Source organism: Rattus rattus, chromosome X (assembly GCF_011064425.1).
Source record: "Rattus rattus isolate New Zealand chromosome X, Rrattus_CSIRO_v1, whole genome shotgun sequence".
In the NCBI taxonomy this organism is placed as follows: Eukaryota; Metazoa; Chordata; class Mammalia; order Rodentia; family Muridae; genus Rattus; species Rattus rattus.
This window is the reverse complement of record NC_046172.1, coordinates 87,455,594-87,475,727: the sequence shown is the minus strand read 5'-3', so window position 1 is coordinate 87,475,727 and position 20,134 is coordinate 87,455,594. Positions and strand designations below refer to the sequence as shown.

Genomic DNA, 20,134 nt, shown 5'->3' with positions numbered 1-20,134 from the left:
ATTTAACTTTATGGAAGCTTTAAATTTTTGTCAAAACGTGAGTGCTTTGTCCATCCTTGAATGGGATGGACCAATGAAGTGTATTGACAAACACAGTTCCAAAGGAAAACAATGCAGGTGTCCAAATGTCAATTAACCGTACCTAATTTGATTTCTTTATGTCTTCTATAAAAGCATAATCGAACAGGAATTTTCTTCCTACTGGATATAGCAGCAGAGAAAACAGTTGCCCAAATATTAAAAACAACTTTCTTTAACCAAAAATAAATTTTAAAATTTTAAAAAGAGATTTAAAGTATTCATTGTAGATGTCTTTCATCACCTTCTTGATTCACTTAATCTGTGTCTTTTCATTGAAGAAGATACTTCATGGATATTTAAGGTTATTGATGAGAGGTATAGATTGATCAGAGTCATTTTGTTGTTGAAATGTGATCTTTGTGTTCTCAGTGGTATTACTGTTATTACAGCTTTGATTTTCTTTCCACAGATTCTTAGCTATGATCATTCATCTCTTTAATCTGAAATATTGCTTCCTGTATTTGCTTTGGATATAATTGTCTTACGTTGTTTATATCAAGGAAAGATTTTTGTTCTCCTCCAACTATGGTGAACAGAGTTCTTGGGAACATTGGTCTAGTTTGGCTGGCCTGTTCATTTAGTATTTGTATTATTTCTGGATTTTCTTCTTTTTAAGTTTCCAGAAATCAGCTGGTTTTATGATAGACTTTTCTTTATATATGATCTGTGCTTTTTTTCTTGTTGCTTTCTGTATATTCTTTGTTATGCATACTTAATATTTTAACTATAGTATGCAAAAGTGGTTTTCTATTTCTGTATAGGTGCATTTTTCCTTAGTTTGAGTAAATTTTCTTTTCTTGTTGATCTTGGTGAAAATCTGATCTGTGTCATTAACCTAGACTCTTCTTCTTAATTTATTCTCATATATCTACAGCTTTGGTTTTTTATATGGTGTCTCACATTTCCTGTATATTTTTCCTATGTTTTTAAAAATAATTGTTCATATTATGCATATTTTGTATAGATTTTCTATTTTTTCTCTCAGTCCTAATATTCTATCTTCTAGTTGATCCATTCTACTTGTAACCCTTTACCTTGAGCGCTCTAATTATATCTTTGGGTTTTTCAGTGCCATCCTCTTTCCAGCTTGAGTCATCTCCAATGCTCTTATTTCTTTGTTGAATTCGATTTTCCAATGCTGGCTTATCATCACCATTTCCACCATCCTTATGTTGTGTTTTCTTGGGCAACACTCAGATGTTTGTTCTTCTTAAGCCCTTTCTCCTTTCTTTCATTTAGTCGTTATGTCTTCTTTAGAGTCTTTGAATTTTTTTTTTTTTTTTCTTTTTTTTTCGAGTTGGGACCTAACTCCAGGGCCTTTCGCTTTCCTAGGCAAGCTCTACCACTGAACTAAAACCCCAACCCCGAGTCTTTGAATTATTTTATGAAGTTTATGATTGTCCTTTTAAATTCTGTATCTCAGACTTTATCTAGGAAATTCTCCTTGGTAAACATTTCCATATGACTGATGGTTTAGGGACGGGAAATACTGCCTTGATATTTCCCACTGTATTTTTCTATGCAGTTGGGGCATGTGAAGTTCTTTTGTTAGTTCCCTGTCTACGTTGACAGAGCAGGTTGTGACAAAGTACATGATGTTTGCCCTGGGTTAAGCCTGCAAGGTGGATATAACCTAGTTGGAATGAAGTCAGGTGGACATAGGAGGCCGATCTGGCAAGCAGGATGTTCGTCCTGGTTTAAATCTGGAGGGGTAGTTCTGGGATTGGGGAAGGTATGTGGAGGGCAGAATCAGATAGATTCACCTGGTCACACCCTGCCAAAGTTTGTGCAGGATCTGGCTGAGTGGAAATGTTTGATGTGACATGGTAGGAGCACATAGGTTGGTGACAGAGAGGGAGAGTCCAGGCAGAAGCCTAGAAGTTAGGGATGGTGAAGGCAGCAGTGGCCAAACTATGCCAGGGCACTGAATGTGGGACCTGGGGCTATATCACCTACATAGACCCTGGTAAAGAATTGCAGCACACAAAATTTTAAGGATATTGTAAAAAAATATCTTGAATTATTGGGTGAAAAAGAAGTACACAAATAGTATATGTAGTATAAGCCAATGTTTATGAAATAAGGCTGTTTGTTTAAAGAAATTTTACTTTTCACCTGTATCACGTTTTCGTTATCTGTTTATCTGTTGAAGGACATTCCTATTGTCTCTATTTCCTAGATATCATGCATAGAGCAGCGGTAAACGAGGCTGAGCAGGTTTCTGTGGAGTAGGATAGAGTCCTTTGGGCATCTGCCAAGAAATAACGTAGCGGGGCCAGCTGACAGATCTACTTTTAGCCTTCGGAGAATTCTCCACATGAATTTCCTTAGTAATGCACCAGTTTACACTTTGACTACAAGTGAATGAGGTTTCCCTTTTCTTATATCTTGGCTAGCATTTATTCCCATCTATTTCCTTGATGTTAGCCATTATGACTGGGATAAGATGAAATTTCAAAGTAGTTTTAATATGCATTTCCTAAATTGCTAAGGATGTTGAAAACTTTTAAAGATAATTCCTCTCTCTCTTTCTCTCGCTCTCGCTCTCGCTCCAACTAAATAATTTATTTTTCCTTGAAGAAATGACTGAAAAGCACAACTCTAGAAAAACAAGGCTGAGACAGCATTCTTCGTGTTGCATAACAAAACTGACCCTTTAGGAGACAGGGTCATAACGCCCATGGCGGGTCTAGCTATGGAGATGTGAAATCCATGCATACAAGTTTCATAACTGAAAGAGAGGGGGAAAAGCCAAAGGAAAAACTCCAAATAAACGCTGCACGTATATGATGTCCCTTTTGCATTGCATGTCAGAACGAGGGAGCAGCTACAACCCAGCTCCCCTCAGTAAACCAAGGCAAAACCCTGCAGATCACCTTGACACCAGATGTCAGGGCTTAGCAGTTGCAGGTCACAGTCCTTGAGGTCTTTGTACCTGCACAAGCCATCCCCTCAGCTCATGGCTGCAGTGCTAGGACTGGGGGGGGGGCTTTTGTATGATCTTCTTATGTAAATAAGCACAATTGGCAGATGGGGTGGGACCTCTCGTCTACTGGGAAATCATTTTTCAAGCTTGAGCATAAAGAACCTTATACAATTTGCATAAACAGTTAAGAGTAAATGAGATTATTTGAAATAAATGCGTGTACTGTATTTTGACAGTGGCAGATTCAGTCACTACTGAAGATGATATTTTGGGGGTAAAAAGACAAGTCAAGATTAGCTGTACAAGATTCTGGAAAGCACAGAAAGACCCCCAAGTCTAGTCTCTACATTTTCATTGTCTTTCTTTCTTTGTATGTAAAAACTTTCTGTTCCTATGAAGGGCCCATATGCTTGGGTCATTCTTTTTCTGACTCTGGGTTATGAGTTCTTTTTTATCTTAGATATTAATCCTCTGTCAGATGCACAGCTAGAGAAGGTTCTCTCCTACTGTATGGGATTTCTCTTCTCTCTCTTTATTGTTTACTGCTGTGCCATTTTAGAGATTTTTAACGTCCTATTTGTCAGTTGTTGGTCTTAATTCTGAGAGAATGCAGTTTTATTCGGAAAGTCCATTCCTCAACATAATGTGTCTTGTAGGTTTCTGCCTGTGCTCTCTTCTAGCAGCTTCTGAAATTCAGTTTTCACATTTAGGTCTTTGGTACATTTGGAGTTAGTTTTGTGCAAGGTGGTAGATATTAGTCTAATTTAATTCTTCTATGTGGACATCCAATTTCCCTAGCACAGTGTGTGGCATATGCTTTCTTTGTATAGCATTCATTTCTAACATTGTTATCAAATATCAGATAACTGTAGTTATGCACATTCATGATTGGGACTTTTATTCTATTCCATTTGTCAGTGCTGTGCTGTTTTATGACTATGGTTTGTAATATAGTTTGAAATCTGGTATGCTACTCCTTCCAGCATTGTTCAGGCTTCCTTTGGGTATCAGGGGTCTTCTGTGGTTCCAAGTGAATTTTAGGATTTCTTTTCTCCTTCTGTATTGGGGATTTTGTTAGGACTATATAAGATCTGTACATTGTTTTTGGTTGGTAGGATGGTCATTTTCACAATATTATTTCTACCAACCCTGACTGAACATGGGAGATCTTGTGTCTTCTTCAGTCTCTTTCTTCAAAGGTTTAAAGTTTATATTATAGAAGAAATCTTTCACTCCCTACATTTGATTTAAATTTACTTTAAAATGGTTTTTTAGAGTCATAGATTATCTAATAAAACAGACAAACAACAACAGCAAAACAGTGCCAAGCATGGAAAACCTCCTCTTTAGTTTCTGGCTAGGACTTGCAAGAGACTCCCATAATAGTATAGGTTATTTCCATTGGTGTTTGTTAGTTACTGGAACTTGGACTTAAGACCCTATTGCTGAAGACACCACATACTTCAGGAATTTGAAGGAATCTAACTAGGAATGACATGTAAACATCCTCCCTGAAAACTAGCTCTCATAGTATCTAAATGGACTATGCAATCTGCCAAAGGAGAAAAGCAATCAATGTTGGGATTTGAACAATATGTTCACCTAAATACGACCTGCATAATGACCTCACTAGTTGGCATGCCCAATTGTCACCAAAGAGTCTTCCTCCAGTAACAGATAGAAACAGATGCAGATACCCACAGCCAAACTTAAGCAGAGCTTAGAGAATCTTGGGGGGTGGGGTTATAGGAGCCAGAGAGGTAAAGGATACCACAAGAAAACATGCAGAATCAATTGATCTGGACCCACAGGGCCTCATAGAGACTGAAGTAGCAATCACAGAGCCTGCATGGGTCTGTACTAGGCTCTCTGCACACACACTGTGTTTGTTTAGCTTGTTTGGGGAAAACTCCAACACTGGAAGTAGGGCTGTCTCTGACTCTTTCACCTGGCTTTTCCCTCCTACTGCATTGCCTTGTCCAAACTTGATAGTAGGGCTTGTATCATTCTAACTTGTTATTGCTGTGTTCAGTTTGTATTCCTGGGAAGCCTGTGCTTTTCTGAAGGGAAACAGGAGCAGTGGATGTGGGGGAAAGGAGAGGAACCGGGAGAATGGGAGGGAGGGGAACCTGTGTTTGTCATCTTGTATGAGAGAAAAGTAAAGAAAAATTATATTTTAACAGGACATTCAAAATGGCATGATATTTAATAAATAATGAAGTCATCAACAAGAACCTAATGACTTTGAAATTTTGTATGCATTTTATACTTTTAGCACATCTCCACTTACATTATACACGCTTTGAATTCTAAATAGCCACATGCAGTTTATGGTCACTGTAGATTTGGGAAAAATACCTTGAATCCCTAATCAGTCTGAATCTCAATCATTTGATCAACCACTACTTTACATTGGAATTATAGTTGATATGAATGACACCTAAAATCTCAAATTTCCTAAGTTCATCAAGGGTTCAAATATTGTACACTACCTAAGACAGATTATTGCACCTGATCAATAAATACAAATCCTGCAAATTCTTTAACTTTTAAATATTAAAGTACTTGTTTAGTGAATGAAATATTTTTTGTTTTGCTTTGCATGTTTTATAATACTAAGAGCTGACATTTGGGGCTGGAGAGATGGCTCAGTAGTTAAGATCACTAACTGCTCTCCCAGACGTTCTGAGTTTAATTCATAGCAACCACATGGGGACTCACAGCCATCTGAAATGGAATCTGATACCTTCTTCTGGTGTGTCTGAAAACAGTGACAGTGTATTCATATAAATAAGAAAAATAAATCTATTTCTAAAGCAACATTTACTAGAACTTGGTATATGACATGCATCCCAATGAATATTTTGATGTTTAGCAGGTAAGAGAAATGCAGCTAAGAGGGAATGTCGTGCAACTTTGTTCCAAGTCATAGGACTTTTAAGTAGAGGTGTCAATATTTGAACTACGGTTAGCCTCCTCACTCCAAAGTCTATGCTTGTTCAAACAGTCCCTCAGATGGTTGCTGTGTCTGCACAATCTCTTCCTGCCCCCTCCACTTTGTCAGTGTAGTCAATTCTCACGAGATTACAGCAAACATCTGTTGTCTGCCTGTCTGCCTTGATCACGTTTCCTCTGAGCTTACCCCTATCCGAGATCGTCACAAAGGGTGCTTCATCTTCTCAGCTTTGTCTTTCATGTTCCTTACATGGTACTGTGCCTGTTTCCATCACTTTTATGAGGGAGTCTGTTAAGCTGATAGTGCACTCCTGATAGATTCTTGGATATATTTTTTCTCAATTTCACATTAAATGAAATATTGCTAATATAAAGTCAGCTGTCACAGTATTTACACAGTGGACGTTGGCTAACACTATGCTCTTATCTTTAATTGCTGCTTCTACACTCCCTGTTTTTTGCTGACTGAAAGTGGTAGTCATATAAAAAAACATGTGTTTTTATTGTTTGATATTGTTGATGTGATGAAAACTTTTAATATGTTAATAACATATTAAAACCATACCTTTATTTTTTTCTTTCTACTTGTTTTTATGGAGGTATAAATATTATATTGTATTTTGTATCCAAAATGTTTACATGGATTTTATTTGAATATATTTGTAAGTGTGTGGTACATTTTATTCTTCTGATACTCAAGTCAGTTTTATTTTCTAGTTCTATTGGAATATCTTACTATACATTTCCTACTGTCTGAAATTTTTTATTTCTAGTTAAATATGTGCTTTAGTACCATGAATATTCACTAATTAATTCTTGCTTCTAATACCTCTTCTTTCCCAAACCAGCTGGATATTATGGTCCATTATTTTTATTTGTTTGGTTCCTTTTGTTTTGTTTTTCCTGATCTGTGTTAGCATCTTTTCTTTCATCTGCTATCTCTTACACTACATTCAGACATTAGTTTTACAAATGTCTTTTTTTTTCTTTTTTCTTTTTTTCGGAGCTGGGGACCGAACCCAGGGCCTTGCGCTCTACCACTGAGCTAAATCCCCAACCCCAGACATTAGTTTTACAATTTCATTCACTATTATCTAAAATTTGCCATTCAGCTTCTACCTGTTTCAACCTCGAGACATTAAATATATCTACATGGTCCGGCTATATTATAACCATCATCATCATCAATTTTTTCTCTAAAACAATTCTATAACAATGCCTACATGGCAATCGATTATATGGACTAAATATTTAACGTCCCCAAATGTTTCAGTATTATGCTAACAGATATTTCACTGACAACTTTTTTATCCATAGAAATGGAAAATCATGCACATTGTCAGATTTACCAATTTATAATCCTCAGACGGTATTCTCACTTGTAAGAATAGAGGTTTCCCCTGGACCCACAGATTAGAGCCTCCACCTATTCATATTAATATCCAAAATTTGAGCTTCTTGAGAAAAACTCAAAGGTCTCTTTGCTAAGCTACATCATAAATACTCTATCAAATCAAATGGTTAAAGAACCTCCAACACCAGTTCTCACCACCAGTTCTCCTTTTTTCACCCTATGGTCTTCCTCTAACATTTTCTATAAAGAGTACCAAAGTATAACGTTTCACTATTGATGTTTACCACAGTGTGACTGGTAATCTCATGGTAGATGTCTGCATGTTTCTAAGTTTTTCCAGTCTTCTGTGTCGTCTAGCAATTCTTTTCTTGTTCTAGGGATAAATAGGTTATTTTGAAAAATCAGGTTAAATATTATTACTTTTCCAAACATCTACAAAATGCAGATATCATATTATCGAAGAAATTTTTTTATTCTGTTATTCATGTGAAACCCCTTGCTGACTCTCAGATTATCCTTGCTTTTTATTGCATATAACAGATTGGCTCTACTTCTGGCATTTGCTAGACTTTCAGCATCTGTAGCGCCAAGCTATTATTAAATCCAAGACAGTTTTTTCAAGCACATGTTATTTTGTAGAACAAGTTATGAATTAGTAGAAATATTTACATGGGTTGCTCCTGATATTTTACAACCAATAAGGCAAAAAGTATTCCTTAGACACATAATTTATTTGTGGTTTGAGGTTAAAACTTATGAGGCTATTAAGAATTTTAATACTGACTAGACATTGTTCATTTTAATGTGCAAGGTTTTTTTCTAGATTTTTTTTTAAAAAAAAATAACCAACATTCTGTTTTGGATGAAGATATTGCCTTACAATAGCTGAGGCCTGAATCTTATCCTCAGAACCAATGTTTTACAAAATATGGAAGTTTGACTTGATGTCAACTGCTTGTAAACACAATACTGGGACAGTAGGGATAGGTCAATCTCTGGGGCTTAGTGGGATTAAATAGGATAGCCAGTCTATATTATTTGAGGAGGTTAAGTCAAAGACCCCATCCTAAGTACTAAAATGATGGGAACAGGAGAAATAGCTCAGCAGTTGAGAATACTGGCTGCTCTTCTGGAGAACCTGAGTTCAATTCCTAGTACTTACTATCAATTCACAGTTGTCTCTGATTCCAGTTCTAGGGGATTCAATGTCCTCTTCCCACCTCCTGAGGCACCACTCACAGGCCTGGTGAACAAACATACATGAAAGCAAAAAACCCATACACAAAAATTAATTAATTTAAAAGAAAATGATGGTGGAGGGGCAGAAGAGACGGCTCAGGGGTTAAGAGCACTGGCTGCTCTTCCAAAAGACCTGGGTTCACTTTCCAGTACCCACATGGTAGCTCATAACTCTATAATTTAGCTCTGAGGGGTTTGATACCCTCAAATACACATAGACAAAGTCGCAAGATAAAGGTAAATCATTAAAAAACAAGTGCACTGTACCTGAAGAACGACAACATATAAGATTGTCCGCTGGTCTCCACAAGCATACATGAGCACATACCTGTTCACACACAGACATGTAAAACACCCACATCTGCAATACATTAAAAAGAAATACATGCTTTATTTACTACTATGTATCATTAATTCCAAGTATAACATATAAACCATTATGACTTTATGATTCTAGCAATTCTGAGTCTGAAGTCTAGCATGATTTATCTGAGTCCTCTGCCTCAAAATCTTTTGCCAAGCTGGGCAGGAAATATGGGCTTGTAGGAAAAAATACAGGTGATTGCAATAAGCATATCATTTCTAATCGCTGAATGATCCACTGAGAAAGCACTAGACATTAATTATATTTCTTTAAAAATCGAGATAATAAGTATATACATATCAGTAATCTTTTAGATATGCAGTAGAACCATCAAAGATGCTTATTAACAATGAAAGTTCTAGGTTTCTATTTAGTGAACTAGGGTGGAACCTTACATCCATGTGTAAACCCATAATTTAATAGATTCCACGTGATTCCTGCACTGGTAACAGGTTAGCATACTGTCCGGAACATCGGGGCATGTCTAAAGAAGGCCAATGTTCTTTTTAAAACTGCAAGCTATACATTTTAGAAGAGGAAGTTATACATTCAAAGTTATTAGTCTGGGTAGGAATTGTACTCAGATTTAAAAAAAAAAAGAAATAAGAACTCCAGATTCAATCATTATTTTACTCCTTTTGAACATGTATGCCTGGAGTCAGGCAGAAATCATTACATGGTGAGCAGATGTAGCATTTTTATCAGGACACAGGAAGTGTGCTGGATTACTGCACACTGGTCTTGGACACTGCACAGTACCTAAAGAGAAAAAAGATGCAGATAGGGCTCTTGCCTGGTGAGTGAGGATGGGTGAAACCAGAGAAACCTTGCTTCACTTGTGTGAAAACAATGTCATTCTCAATTTGTAAAAATTCTGTGTGGCTCATCTGTGTGGCTCCAAGATTCCATTTCAGTTAATGACATCTTATGTGGCCTTGCTTCTTTATAAAAGCAATTAAACGTATTTCTTTCCATAATGTACAAAAACACAAATTGTCAGTTTATATTTTTCACAACAAATTGGATTGAGAGGCCTAGAGGATTACTGTGAAGGTGAGAAAAACTCACCCTTAAGAAACCAGCATGACCAGCATGATTCCCATTGGCTGGGGTCAGGGATGGAATGAAGGCAAAATAAGCAGTGTTCCTTTTCTCTCTCTTTTTACCCACCCCTCACCACCACGGTGTGAGCTCCTCTGATGCACAAAACCCTCCCTATAATGATACACTGAAATGTTTACAACTAGGAACCAAAATAAATTCTTTCTCCCTTAGTGTTGTTCGTGGCAGGTGTTTTATAACATGCACAGGCAGTAGAAAATCATACCTTTTGTTACTAGTGATTGGGTTTCTGGTGTTTCCAGGCCCCAGGTATCCTAACCATAGAATTGAAAAGAAGGGCCCACAGATTTGCTAAAGAAACAAGATGAATTGTGTTTAAAGCAAAGCAATTGTATAGGTTACAGAGGGATGCAGTGTCAAGAATGACAGCAAACCACGCGAGTTAGAATACTCAAGGGCCCCATTATAGTGCTGGGCTTACTTTTATAGGACTTAAAAGGTTACTATGGGACATAGTTTGGGTGATTCTTTCTTTGATTGACAGATCAGGTTGTTTATTCTTTTTCCCTAGTGCATATGTCCTTTCCCATAATGCATCCAATTTTAATAATACATATGCCCACTTATGAAAGATGTACAATGGTAAATAAGGGGTTATCATTACAACTTTACTACAGGATAAATGCTTGCCTTACTGTGCAGTTACCCGAGACGAGTAAAGCCAGATGGATCAGCCTTTATATTCTCCACACTCAGATAACTTGGGAATTCATTGAATAGAAACAATCTAAATATGAGTGTTACCAGGGTAAGGATGGGAAAACACACTGTTTTTTGTTCAGAGATAAGGATGTGTACCATGACGCATTAGCAAACCCTCAGGTGAGGGACTGAGTGGGTTCTGGGATCACTAGCTACATTGTCCAGAGTGGTGTGTGTATCCTACACACAGGTGAAATGAATAGGTGGGAAAGTGTATTATTATACAACGGGGAAGTGAGCTTAACCAAAACCAAACAGGTGCCCCAGGCTACTAAAATGTTCCCTATGTTTATCTGCCTTACTTCCACAAAATGAGGCCCAGCATTAATCCACTTTGCCATTTAATTCCACCACTTTTCCCTTTGTGCAGGACATATATAAGTATATGCATGTATATAAGTAGCCTAAGAACCACTAAGATAGCCTTTTAAATTTGCTTTATTAGATTCACAATATATAATGAGCATCTTCCCATGCAATAGATAAATTCTGCTAACAAAAAAAAAAAATAAGACTGAGTCAAAGACACAACTTTCAATTAGAAGCTGGCAGAACTGGAGACCCATGGGGAACGAGTAACACCAAAAATATTACAACAGTACATCACAAACATGTAAGTTTTGAAAGCAGGGGTCCCCGTAGCATCTTCAGAGACAACCTCAGGACTCAGGGCATAAGGCAAAACTCATCATGGTGGTCATGGTGAGGGGGGTCAGTGCTCACCGCCCGCAGACTATGGCTCAGCTGCCTCTCCCTCAACTTCTCCATGAGCTGTCTCATATCCTCCCCAAACCTTTGCACATTCTCCTCTCTCATCCTGCCCTGGGCCTCTCCAACCCTGTGCATCAGGTCCCATCTATAGTGGGAAATGGGCTGCCTAACGCGGAACCGCCTGCGACTTCCTCTAGGCACGTAGTATTCTCCAGCTTCAAAAGGCAGGGCTACAACCGGCTCCCTTTTGTTAGCATCCTGTGGCTTTTCTTCCTTTTCCTCCTTTTCCTGATGGTCATTTTCCATGTTGAGATTTTTCACTCCTTGTTCCACTTTGGACTCCATTTCTCCTGGAGACAAGAGAAATGTTCAAAAGTTCAGCACCGAGGACAGAGACCCATTTTCCACCATTCACTATCTTGGCTGTCCATATGCTTGTCTTTCAATTTTTATTTTTTCTACCTGAAAGACTCAACACGCCCTCTAGGGGGCCCCCAGTCCCAGACCCTCCCTCCCCACAACCCACCATTTTCCCTGCAGATCTATCTCCAAGGTTTTGCAGGCATCAAAATGGAGGATGAACTGTGGGATGGTGGGGTGTTGAAGGGAACGGGAGGTAGAATGAGGGCAAGGGATGCAGGGGGAAGGGATGTAATGAGGGATGCGAGAAGACTGACGGCCCAGATGGGCTACCCCATGCCCTCCAGCCCCCTCCCCCACTGTCTGGAACTGACCTGGGCCTATCCCTTGCCGCGTGTCCTCCTCCCCCGCTCACAGAGACGCCGCCGCGACACCCGGCTAACAGACCTGCAGACGGGGTGGGATGGAAAGAGCTCGGCGCGGGCTCCGCACCGCACCCCCTTCCCCAGACCCGCCGCCCATCCCCCTACCCGCAGCGGTCGCCCACGATCTCCAGCAGCCCTGCCCCATCCCAGCTCTCCCTGGCTAGCGCTCTCCGCTGCCCGCAGGCCGGCCGGCCCAGCCGCCCCTTTCCCGGGACCCCCGCGCCGTTCCCGCCCCTGAGCCGGGGCGCCCCTTCCCGGACGCAGCCGGGGTTCCCTCCGCGATGCACAAAGCAGCCGAGCCGCTGCACCATCCCGCGGTGCGCGCCTGCCTGACGCCTGGAAGCTGTCGCCTTCAGGGCCGCTGCGTGCAGGCCCCACACCGCCCTGCCTGCCTTGGGGCCCGATGCCGCCCGCCGCGCGCAGACAAGCTCTGAGCTGGTGGCCAGACGCGAGTGACGACTGCACTCCAAGGCTGCGCTGCCTGCAGCCCTGGGTCACGTGAGGGCCTTCCCTGCGTCAATGCCAAGCCTGCTCCCAGCTCAGGAGGCCAGTGCGACAGGGAGGCCCTGCCCCCGCCGCCCGCCGCCAGCGCTCACCTCGGGCCCCACCCGTCACTCATCCGGATCCTCACCAATCTGAGGAACCACAAGTGGCATCACCATCAGGAGGTTGGACATCTCCCTTCCCTGTTACCAGGGAGAGTCTGCACCATCCTCCTTGGTTCAACACCACCACACCCTGGCGGTCTGTTTTCTCTTCTTTCCATCTGTATAAATCCTTTCTATTAATTTTTCTTTTTAAATTTTAATGAATCTCATCCACAACTAGTGGCTCACTTTTGAAATCCTGGCACTGTAGAGGCTGAAGTAGGAAATTCACCAGAGATTGGGACCGGACCAGTGTACATTACAGAGTGAATTTCAAGTCAGTTTTGGACACAGAATGAGAACCTCTTTCAAAACAATTTTTCTTGCCTCAAAATTTGAAAAGGAGATTTTATATTTGAACAAAATGTTTGAAACTGGCAAAGTAAAAAACAATCAAACATGAAAATCAAATGTTCTCCTGTGCTCCGCTCAATACATTACTCTGATAGTCACAAACTAGTTTTAGAACATTATAGTTTGTTTAAATTTTTTCTCCTGAGAAAAATTACAAACAGGGAATCTCCTTGAACAATTTGTACTTAAACTCCTAAATGTATCTTAAACAAGTCCAGTTTTTAGAGCAGTAATTTGTTGTCAGGGCAAATCTTTTTCCTCTGAACCAATACCAAGTATTAATAAATAATTCTGTTGTTTTATCCTATAATTACCATCATTCTTTAACTGTAGACTTTTGCTAGCAACTGAAAATGACTGGCTATTACTATGGATGGTTTTAAGGACCTAAGCAAAGGATAAAAGCTGTTAAGGTTGAGGGACCGAAGATACATCATCACTGCTCTGAAAAGAGACTAGGAAGGCGTTAGTTTCCTACAACCACATTCCAGAGACCCTTATTTCCTGCATACAGGTTCCTGTTGTATATTTCAAAAACCACACAGAAAAATCACCTTTGGTTTCTTTTCTCCAATTCTTCCAGAAGCCCTCCCCTAGTCCTTCTAGCATTGATTAGAGATCTGCTCCCATATTGGAAACCAGGAAAGTATCCTAAACATTTGTAGATTCCATGTAAATTATACAAATGTCTCTTGGGTGAGGGGAAAGGGGGCTCTCAAGATGGCATGCTTTTCTTCCCTCCAGCTCCAGTAGAACCCTGTCTGTGTTCTGGTTGTTAACTCTTTGTAGTATTTGAGGTATGGACTGCTGGGCTCCTTATCATAACTGCTTCGCCTCCAAACCACTGAGACAGAAAGATCTCTGTGAATTTGAAGCCAGACTGGTAAACATGGCAAGTGCCAGGCCAGCTGGGTCTACACAGTGAGATCCTGTGATAAATACAAAACCAAAAAACAACAAACAAACACAGGAAGATCTCAAGAGAATGACATAATGATGGGGCTCTAGAAAAAATAAAAACAAAAACAAAAACAAAAAACAAGACCAAACTTAACACATGGCAAGAAATAATCAAGATTAAGGGAGAAACTAATGAAATAGAAATTAAAAGAACAATCAAAGATTTGGTTCCTCAAGAAGATTAATGATATTTACAACATCTTAGCCAAACTAACAAAAGAAAGAAAACTCAAGTCAATAAAATCAAAGATGAGAGTAGAGTTGTTAAACAGAATTCAATTAGGGGACACATTGAAAAGTTTTATCCTAAAAACATGGAAAGACCTAAAACAGTAAATAAATTCTCAACACCTATGTTCTACTGAAATTAAATCCAGAAGATGATACTAACAAACTAAAAAGACACACAAATAGCAATGCGATTGACATCACATTAAAAGTCTCTCCACAAGGCAAAGCCTTGACTTTTGAATTCTATCGAGCATTAAAGGAAGACATTGCAACATCTCTGAAACTGTTCCACAGAATAAAAGCAGAAGGAGCACTACTACGAAGCTATGTCTATGACGCCAATTATTATTCTGACAACTAATCTGGATAAAGATATAACAGAAAAAGAAAGCTAGAAGCCAATCTCCCTGGTGAAAATACAAGCAAAGTTTCTCATTCAACAGGATTGGGTGCATTCAGATGTAAGGGCTATGGGCGGGTGCTGGCTTCTTGGGGAGGGAGGGTCAGTTTTTTAAAGGGCGTTGCTTCTGGTAGGCCGACCTACCAGAACTACAGTGGATGCCTCCAGAATGAGAAGTATGTGACCAACAAAAATGGAGTTAGTGAACTACTAAAGTTTTAAAAGAGAACACAGAGATGAGGGGATATTAAGATATTAATTTGGAGACACCGCCGGAACCTGAAGGAAACAGACCGGATAAACAGTTCTCTGCACCCAAATCCCGTGGGAGGGAGAGCTAAACCTTCAGAGAGGCAGACACGCCTGCGAAACCAGAAGAGACTGCTCTGCACACATTACTGATTCCAGAGGAAAACACCACACTATCTGGAACCCCTGGTGCACGGAGGCTCCCGGAAAGGGCGGAGATCTTCCTATTGCTGCCATCTGGAGAGCCGGTGGGGCAGCACCCGAGAGTGAAATTGAGCCTGGGACCACAGGTAAGACCAACTTTTCAAGGCAAGTGACCTGCCTGGTGAACCCAAGACACAGGCCCACAGGAACAAAATGAAGACCTGAGAGAGGAAACTACACGCCTGAAAGCAGAACACTGTCCCCATAACTGACTGGAAAGAGAGGAAAATAGGTGTCTACAGCACTGGACACACAGGCTTACAGGACAGTTCAGCCACTGTCAGAAATAGTAGAACAAAGTAACATTAGAGATAATCTGATGGCGAGAGGCAAGCGCAGGAACCCAAGCAACAGAAACCAAGACTACATGGCATCATCGGAGCCCAATTCTCCCACCAAAACAAACATGGAATATCCAAACACACCAGAAAAGCAAGATCGAGTTTCAAAATCATATTTGATCATGATGCTGGAGGACTTCAAGAAAGACATGATGAACTCCCTTAGAGAACAAGTAGAAGCCTACAGAGAGGAATCGCAAAAATGCCTGAAAGAATTCCAGGAAACATAAATAAACAAGTAGAAGCCCCATAGAGGGGAGATACAAAAACTCCTGAAAGAATTCAGGAAAAATAAATAAAACAAGTAGAAGCCTATAGAGAGGAGTCACAAAAAATCCCTGAAAGAATTCCAGGAAAACACAATCAAACAGTTGAAGGAATTAAAATGGAAATAGAAGCAATCAAGAAAGAACACATTGAAACAACCCTGGATATAGAAAACCAAAAGAAGAGACAATGAGCTGTAGATACAAGCTTCACCAACAGAATACAAGAGATGGAAGAGAGAATCTCAGGGTGTTCCTTCAGTCTCTGTTTTAATCTTTGCCTCTCTCTTCCCTGCCAAGGCTATTCTTGTTCCTTTAAAGAAGGAGGAAGCATTCACATTTTTTGATCATCCGTCTTGAGTTTATTTGTTCTAGGCATCTAGGTAATTCAAGCATTTGGGCTAATAGCCACTTATCAATGAGTGCATACCATGTGTTTTTTTCTGTGATTGGGTTACCTCTCTTAGGATGGTATATTTCAGTTCCTACCATTTGCCTACGAATTTAATTAAGTCATTGTTTTGATAGCTGAGTAATATTCCATTGTGTAGATGAAACACATTTTCTGTATCCATTCCTCTGTTGAAGGGCTGATCTTTGTATCTTAATGTAAGAATTTAAAGGTAATTCAATTTTTACAAGTCTGTAATACTTCATACAGAGCAATGTCTACATGAGTTTTCATTTTGGTTACATAATTTACAAATGGCACCTATTACTTTAGAAAGAATGGAAAACATAGTTAATTTCAGGCACGCAATTTCAGTGTCCATAGTAATCATTAATTTAAGAGTATCACACTTTCTACTGTTGCTATTATGTTCTCTATATGTGTAGTCATAATGGACATTCATTGTATGTGCCTCCTACTTGTCTCCACACTAGCTTTACCAGATGCCCTGAAATAAATTTTGAGTCATTTCAAGTTTACCCTGAACTCTATCTTCCTTTTTGTCCTTCATTATTGAGATATGGGAGAGGGGACTTTTGTTAGTAGTCATCTCACCCTGGATAAATATTTCACCAGAGAGAATGAAGAAGATGCAATCAGATAATGATGTTTTCTTTTTAAAATTTTTAATTTTGTAGCTCTATGCATTTATCTGAAATACTAATACATAAAATAATTCAGTTTAAATAATGAGATAAAATACTAGTTTGATTTTTAAGTTTTCTTTATTTTAACTTTGATTTTTTCAGGTAATGAAACATTTATTTGTGACTGATTAATTGAAAATTTAATGGAAGATAAAGATTTGAATTTTCCTCTTCTATATTTTTACATAATTTTATTTTATGTGTATGGGAGAGCTTTGCCTGTGTGTATAAAGTATACCACGTGTCTGCCTGGTGTCTACAAAGGTTAAAGAAAGGATCCTTGAACCGTGTTACTGGTGGCTGTGGAGACACCATATGTAGGTGTTGGGAAAAACCTGTGGAGAGCCTTGGGACGGCTTCAGAAATTGGCAAGAAGATTTGACATTGGGCTAGGACGTAAGCTCAAGAAAATACAGCCGAGGAATGCGCTCCTTGTATGTTGATCATATCTCCCACTTACCTTCTTTTGTCCTTCCCTTCCTACTGAGCTGGTTCTTCTTCCAAACTAGTACCCCTCCTACTTTTATGTCTTTTGTTTACGTGTTCAGGTCTTATGCTTGTGCTAAGCTTTTCAAGTCTTTTCATCCCTTCTTTGGCAATATTTCCTGGGTCTTTGAGTAGATGATACAGATGTCCCATTTAGGGTTCGGCACTCCTGTCATCTTAGCACTCTGGCAAGTTATGAAATATCTGCTTTCACTGTCATTCGCTGATGAATATGCTTCTCGGATAAAGGCTGGGAGCTTCACCGTTCTATGGATACAAACACAAGTATGTAGAAGGCAGTTTAAATACACATTCATTTACCAAACATCAATACTAGATTTCCTCCTAGGGCCCATGACCTGCAGCCATAGTCTTTTAACCAGGTTTACATTGAGTATGTATTCTGTCCTATGGGGTAGGCTTCAGGTCTAATCAGAAAGCGGTTAGTTACTCCTAGAACAGTCATGCTAGTATTGCACTAGTGGTCACAACTTGCCCAGAAAGTTAATATTGAAGCACACCGGCTTCACATGCATTAGATGATTGATACCTTTTCTTGGTCAACCTAATTTTTATTGTTAATTAACTCTTTCCTTGTAGAAAATCTGGAATGGTACACTTAACTGGCAAAGTATCATATAAAGTAATGCTATGTGCCTACGTGTCCTCGAGCGCCTTTTACAGTCATCTCTTAATCAGTATATTCAGCCTTCAATTATCACGGTAAAATTTCATGGCACATCATTTTTACATGGCAGCATAATCCTACCATCAACAATTTGCTTTGGCGAGGTGGCAGAATGATGATAGAGAATGATAAAGTCATGAGCAGGTACGAAACATGGGGCAGATGAGCTCCTTGTTCTAGGACTTGTAACCAGCTGGTAAAAGTTTTCAGGGTAAGATCCAAATCTTTCTCATCCCCATGCCCATATTCCTAATCACTCTTCCAGTACTGAGCATTGTTCTCTGTAAGGAGAGAAGAACAATGAATAGTAATGGTTCAGCTAGATTGAAAGATAGTTGTGAACAAAATTGTATTTTAGTTGCCACATACATCAATCACCACAGGTTCTGGGTTGAGCTCTTCTATTCGTTGGCTTCAGCACTATTTTCTGTACATTGAGCCCAGTTACAAATTCCTTCACTTTGTCTCACTAAGAAGAAATCCAGAGTCAAAAAAGCTGGTGGAATAAAAGGTATATGACATAAACAAACTTTCTTGCTGGCCCAGTTCCAAATGCCATCTGTTTCAAAATGAAGGTCATTTGAGATATAGAAATTGTGTCTTTGAAAAAAATTTATTTTTATAAGAGTCTATCTTAAAAGAAACAATGCAAAAAACCAGGGGAGGGGTTGATATAAGAACATTGTCTTTTCTGGCAGAACAATTTCAAATAGTGAAAGACTAATAGAATGATATATGTTCAGTAAATTGCTATTGATTGAATATAGTACATCAATATCCTGACATATTATGCAAGTATAAAAATCAACAAGAACATTCTCTCTCTACTTCAATGTAGTAATCTGCAGGACAAATTGAGATACAGAAAAGGGAGGTGTGGAAAAATGTGTTGAGCTATTGTTAGCCCATGTTAGTGTCATGGAGTAGATTTAGATGCAATTAAGTCTTTTCTCCAATTGTACTCACCATATTTTAGATATTCAGCATTAGCAGGTAACTAGTAACGACTTTCTGGACAAGATAGATGCAGAAGACTTTCATACCTATAGAAATGTTATCAGTATTAACTTATATGTATGACAATTTTCACGCATTAAAAGAGAAAAGTGGTATTATATTTAAAGTTGAAGGTTAATGCAAAACAATCAATGTTACGGTAATAAGATGGAGGACCCTCTATATATGGAAATTAATAATGTGCAACCTGTCTTAATTTATCTTCCACTGGTGTAATAAAATATCCTGATCAAAGGAATTTAAGAAAACAAAGTATTTATTTGGCCCAATTCCAAGTTATAATGCATCACTGTGGGGAAGTCAAGGCAGCTGGAACCTGAAGCAGAATCATATTACATCCATAGCCAAGAGCAGAGAGCAATGAATTCATACATGTATGCAAGATTCATTTATTTCTCTAGTCTTACATAATCCAGGATTCCTAGCTCAGGAATTTTTGCTTATCAACAATGGTTGAGGTTCCAAATGATCAAGATAACTCCCAACAGATATGTCTACAGGCAAACCAGATCTATTCAACCCTCACTGATAGTCCAGGGTGATTTCAGATTGTCCAGTTGACAACTAAAAAACTAATCATCACACTCTGAAAACAATCCACATCGGTGAGTACCAATGCAGAAGTTGTAAGCAGCCTAATTTCTAGTTTGAGTAAAATATTTTCACTAAAAGGGAATCAGCTTTTTAAGAAGTGGTTGATCATACTGTTTGATAAAGAATGTGTCCATTAAGCCTAAATTAAAACTAAACTACAAAATCCTCAAAAAGAACAGACACTAAGATAAGTTGAATCCCCAGATTGCAAAAAAAAATTAGAACAATTTGAACATCAAATGACTTAAATAGATTAAAGCATCCAATATAGAAATAGCAACAACTAATAAAGATTTAAAAAAGTAATAGACCAATTAATTCAGCTTCCTTGCAGGACTTGGGAAAAAGAAATTCACTGTT

The 20,134-nt window shown here is 39.0% G+C and overlaps 1 protein-coding gene across 1 annotated transcript; it reads right to left on the bottom strand.

The window, feature by feature from the left end:
• Nucleotides 1-11,163: 11,163 nt before the first annotated feature.
• Nucleotides 11,164-12,214, bottom strand: LOC116889098 (protein BEX2). The gene is made up of 2 exons (XM_032890267.1): nt 12,189-12,214; nt 11,164-11,804 (listed from the first exon to the last, which is right to left on the bottom strand). The coding sequence occupies exon 2, from the start codon at nt 11,797-11,799 to the stop codon at nt 11,410-11,412; it is 390 nt and encodes a 129-aa protein (XP_032746158.1). The 5' UTR covers nt 11,800-11,804; nt 12,189-12,214; the 3' UTR covers nt 11,164-11,409.
• Nucleotides 12,215-20,134: the final 7,920 nt, after the last annotated feature.

Bases quoted from the DNA above. Each gene is read 5' to 3' on its own strand.
- LOC116889098 (XM_032890267.1), bottom strand. From the start codon at position 11,799: ATGGAGTCCAAAGTGGAACAAGGAGTGAAAAATCTCAACATGGAAAAT.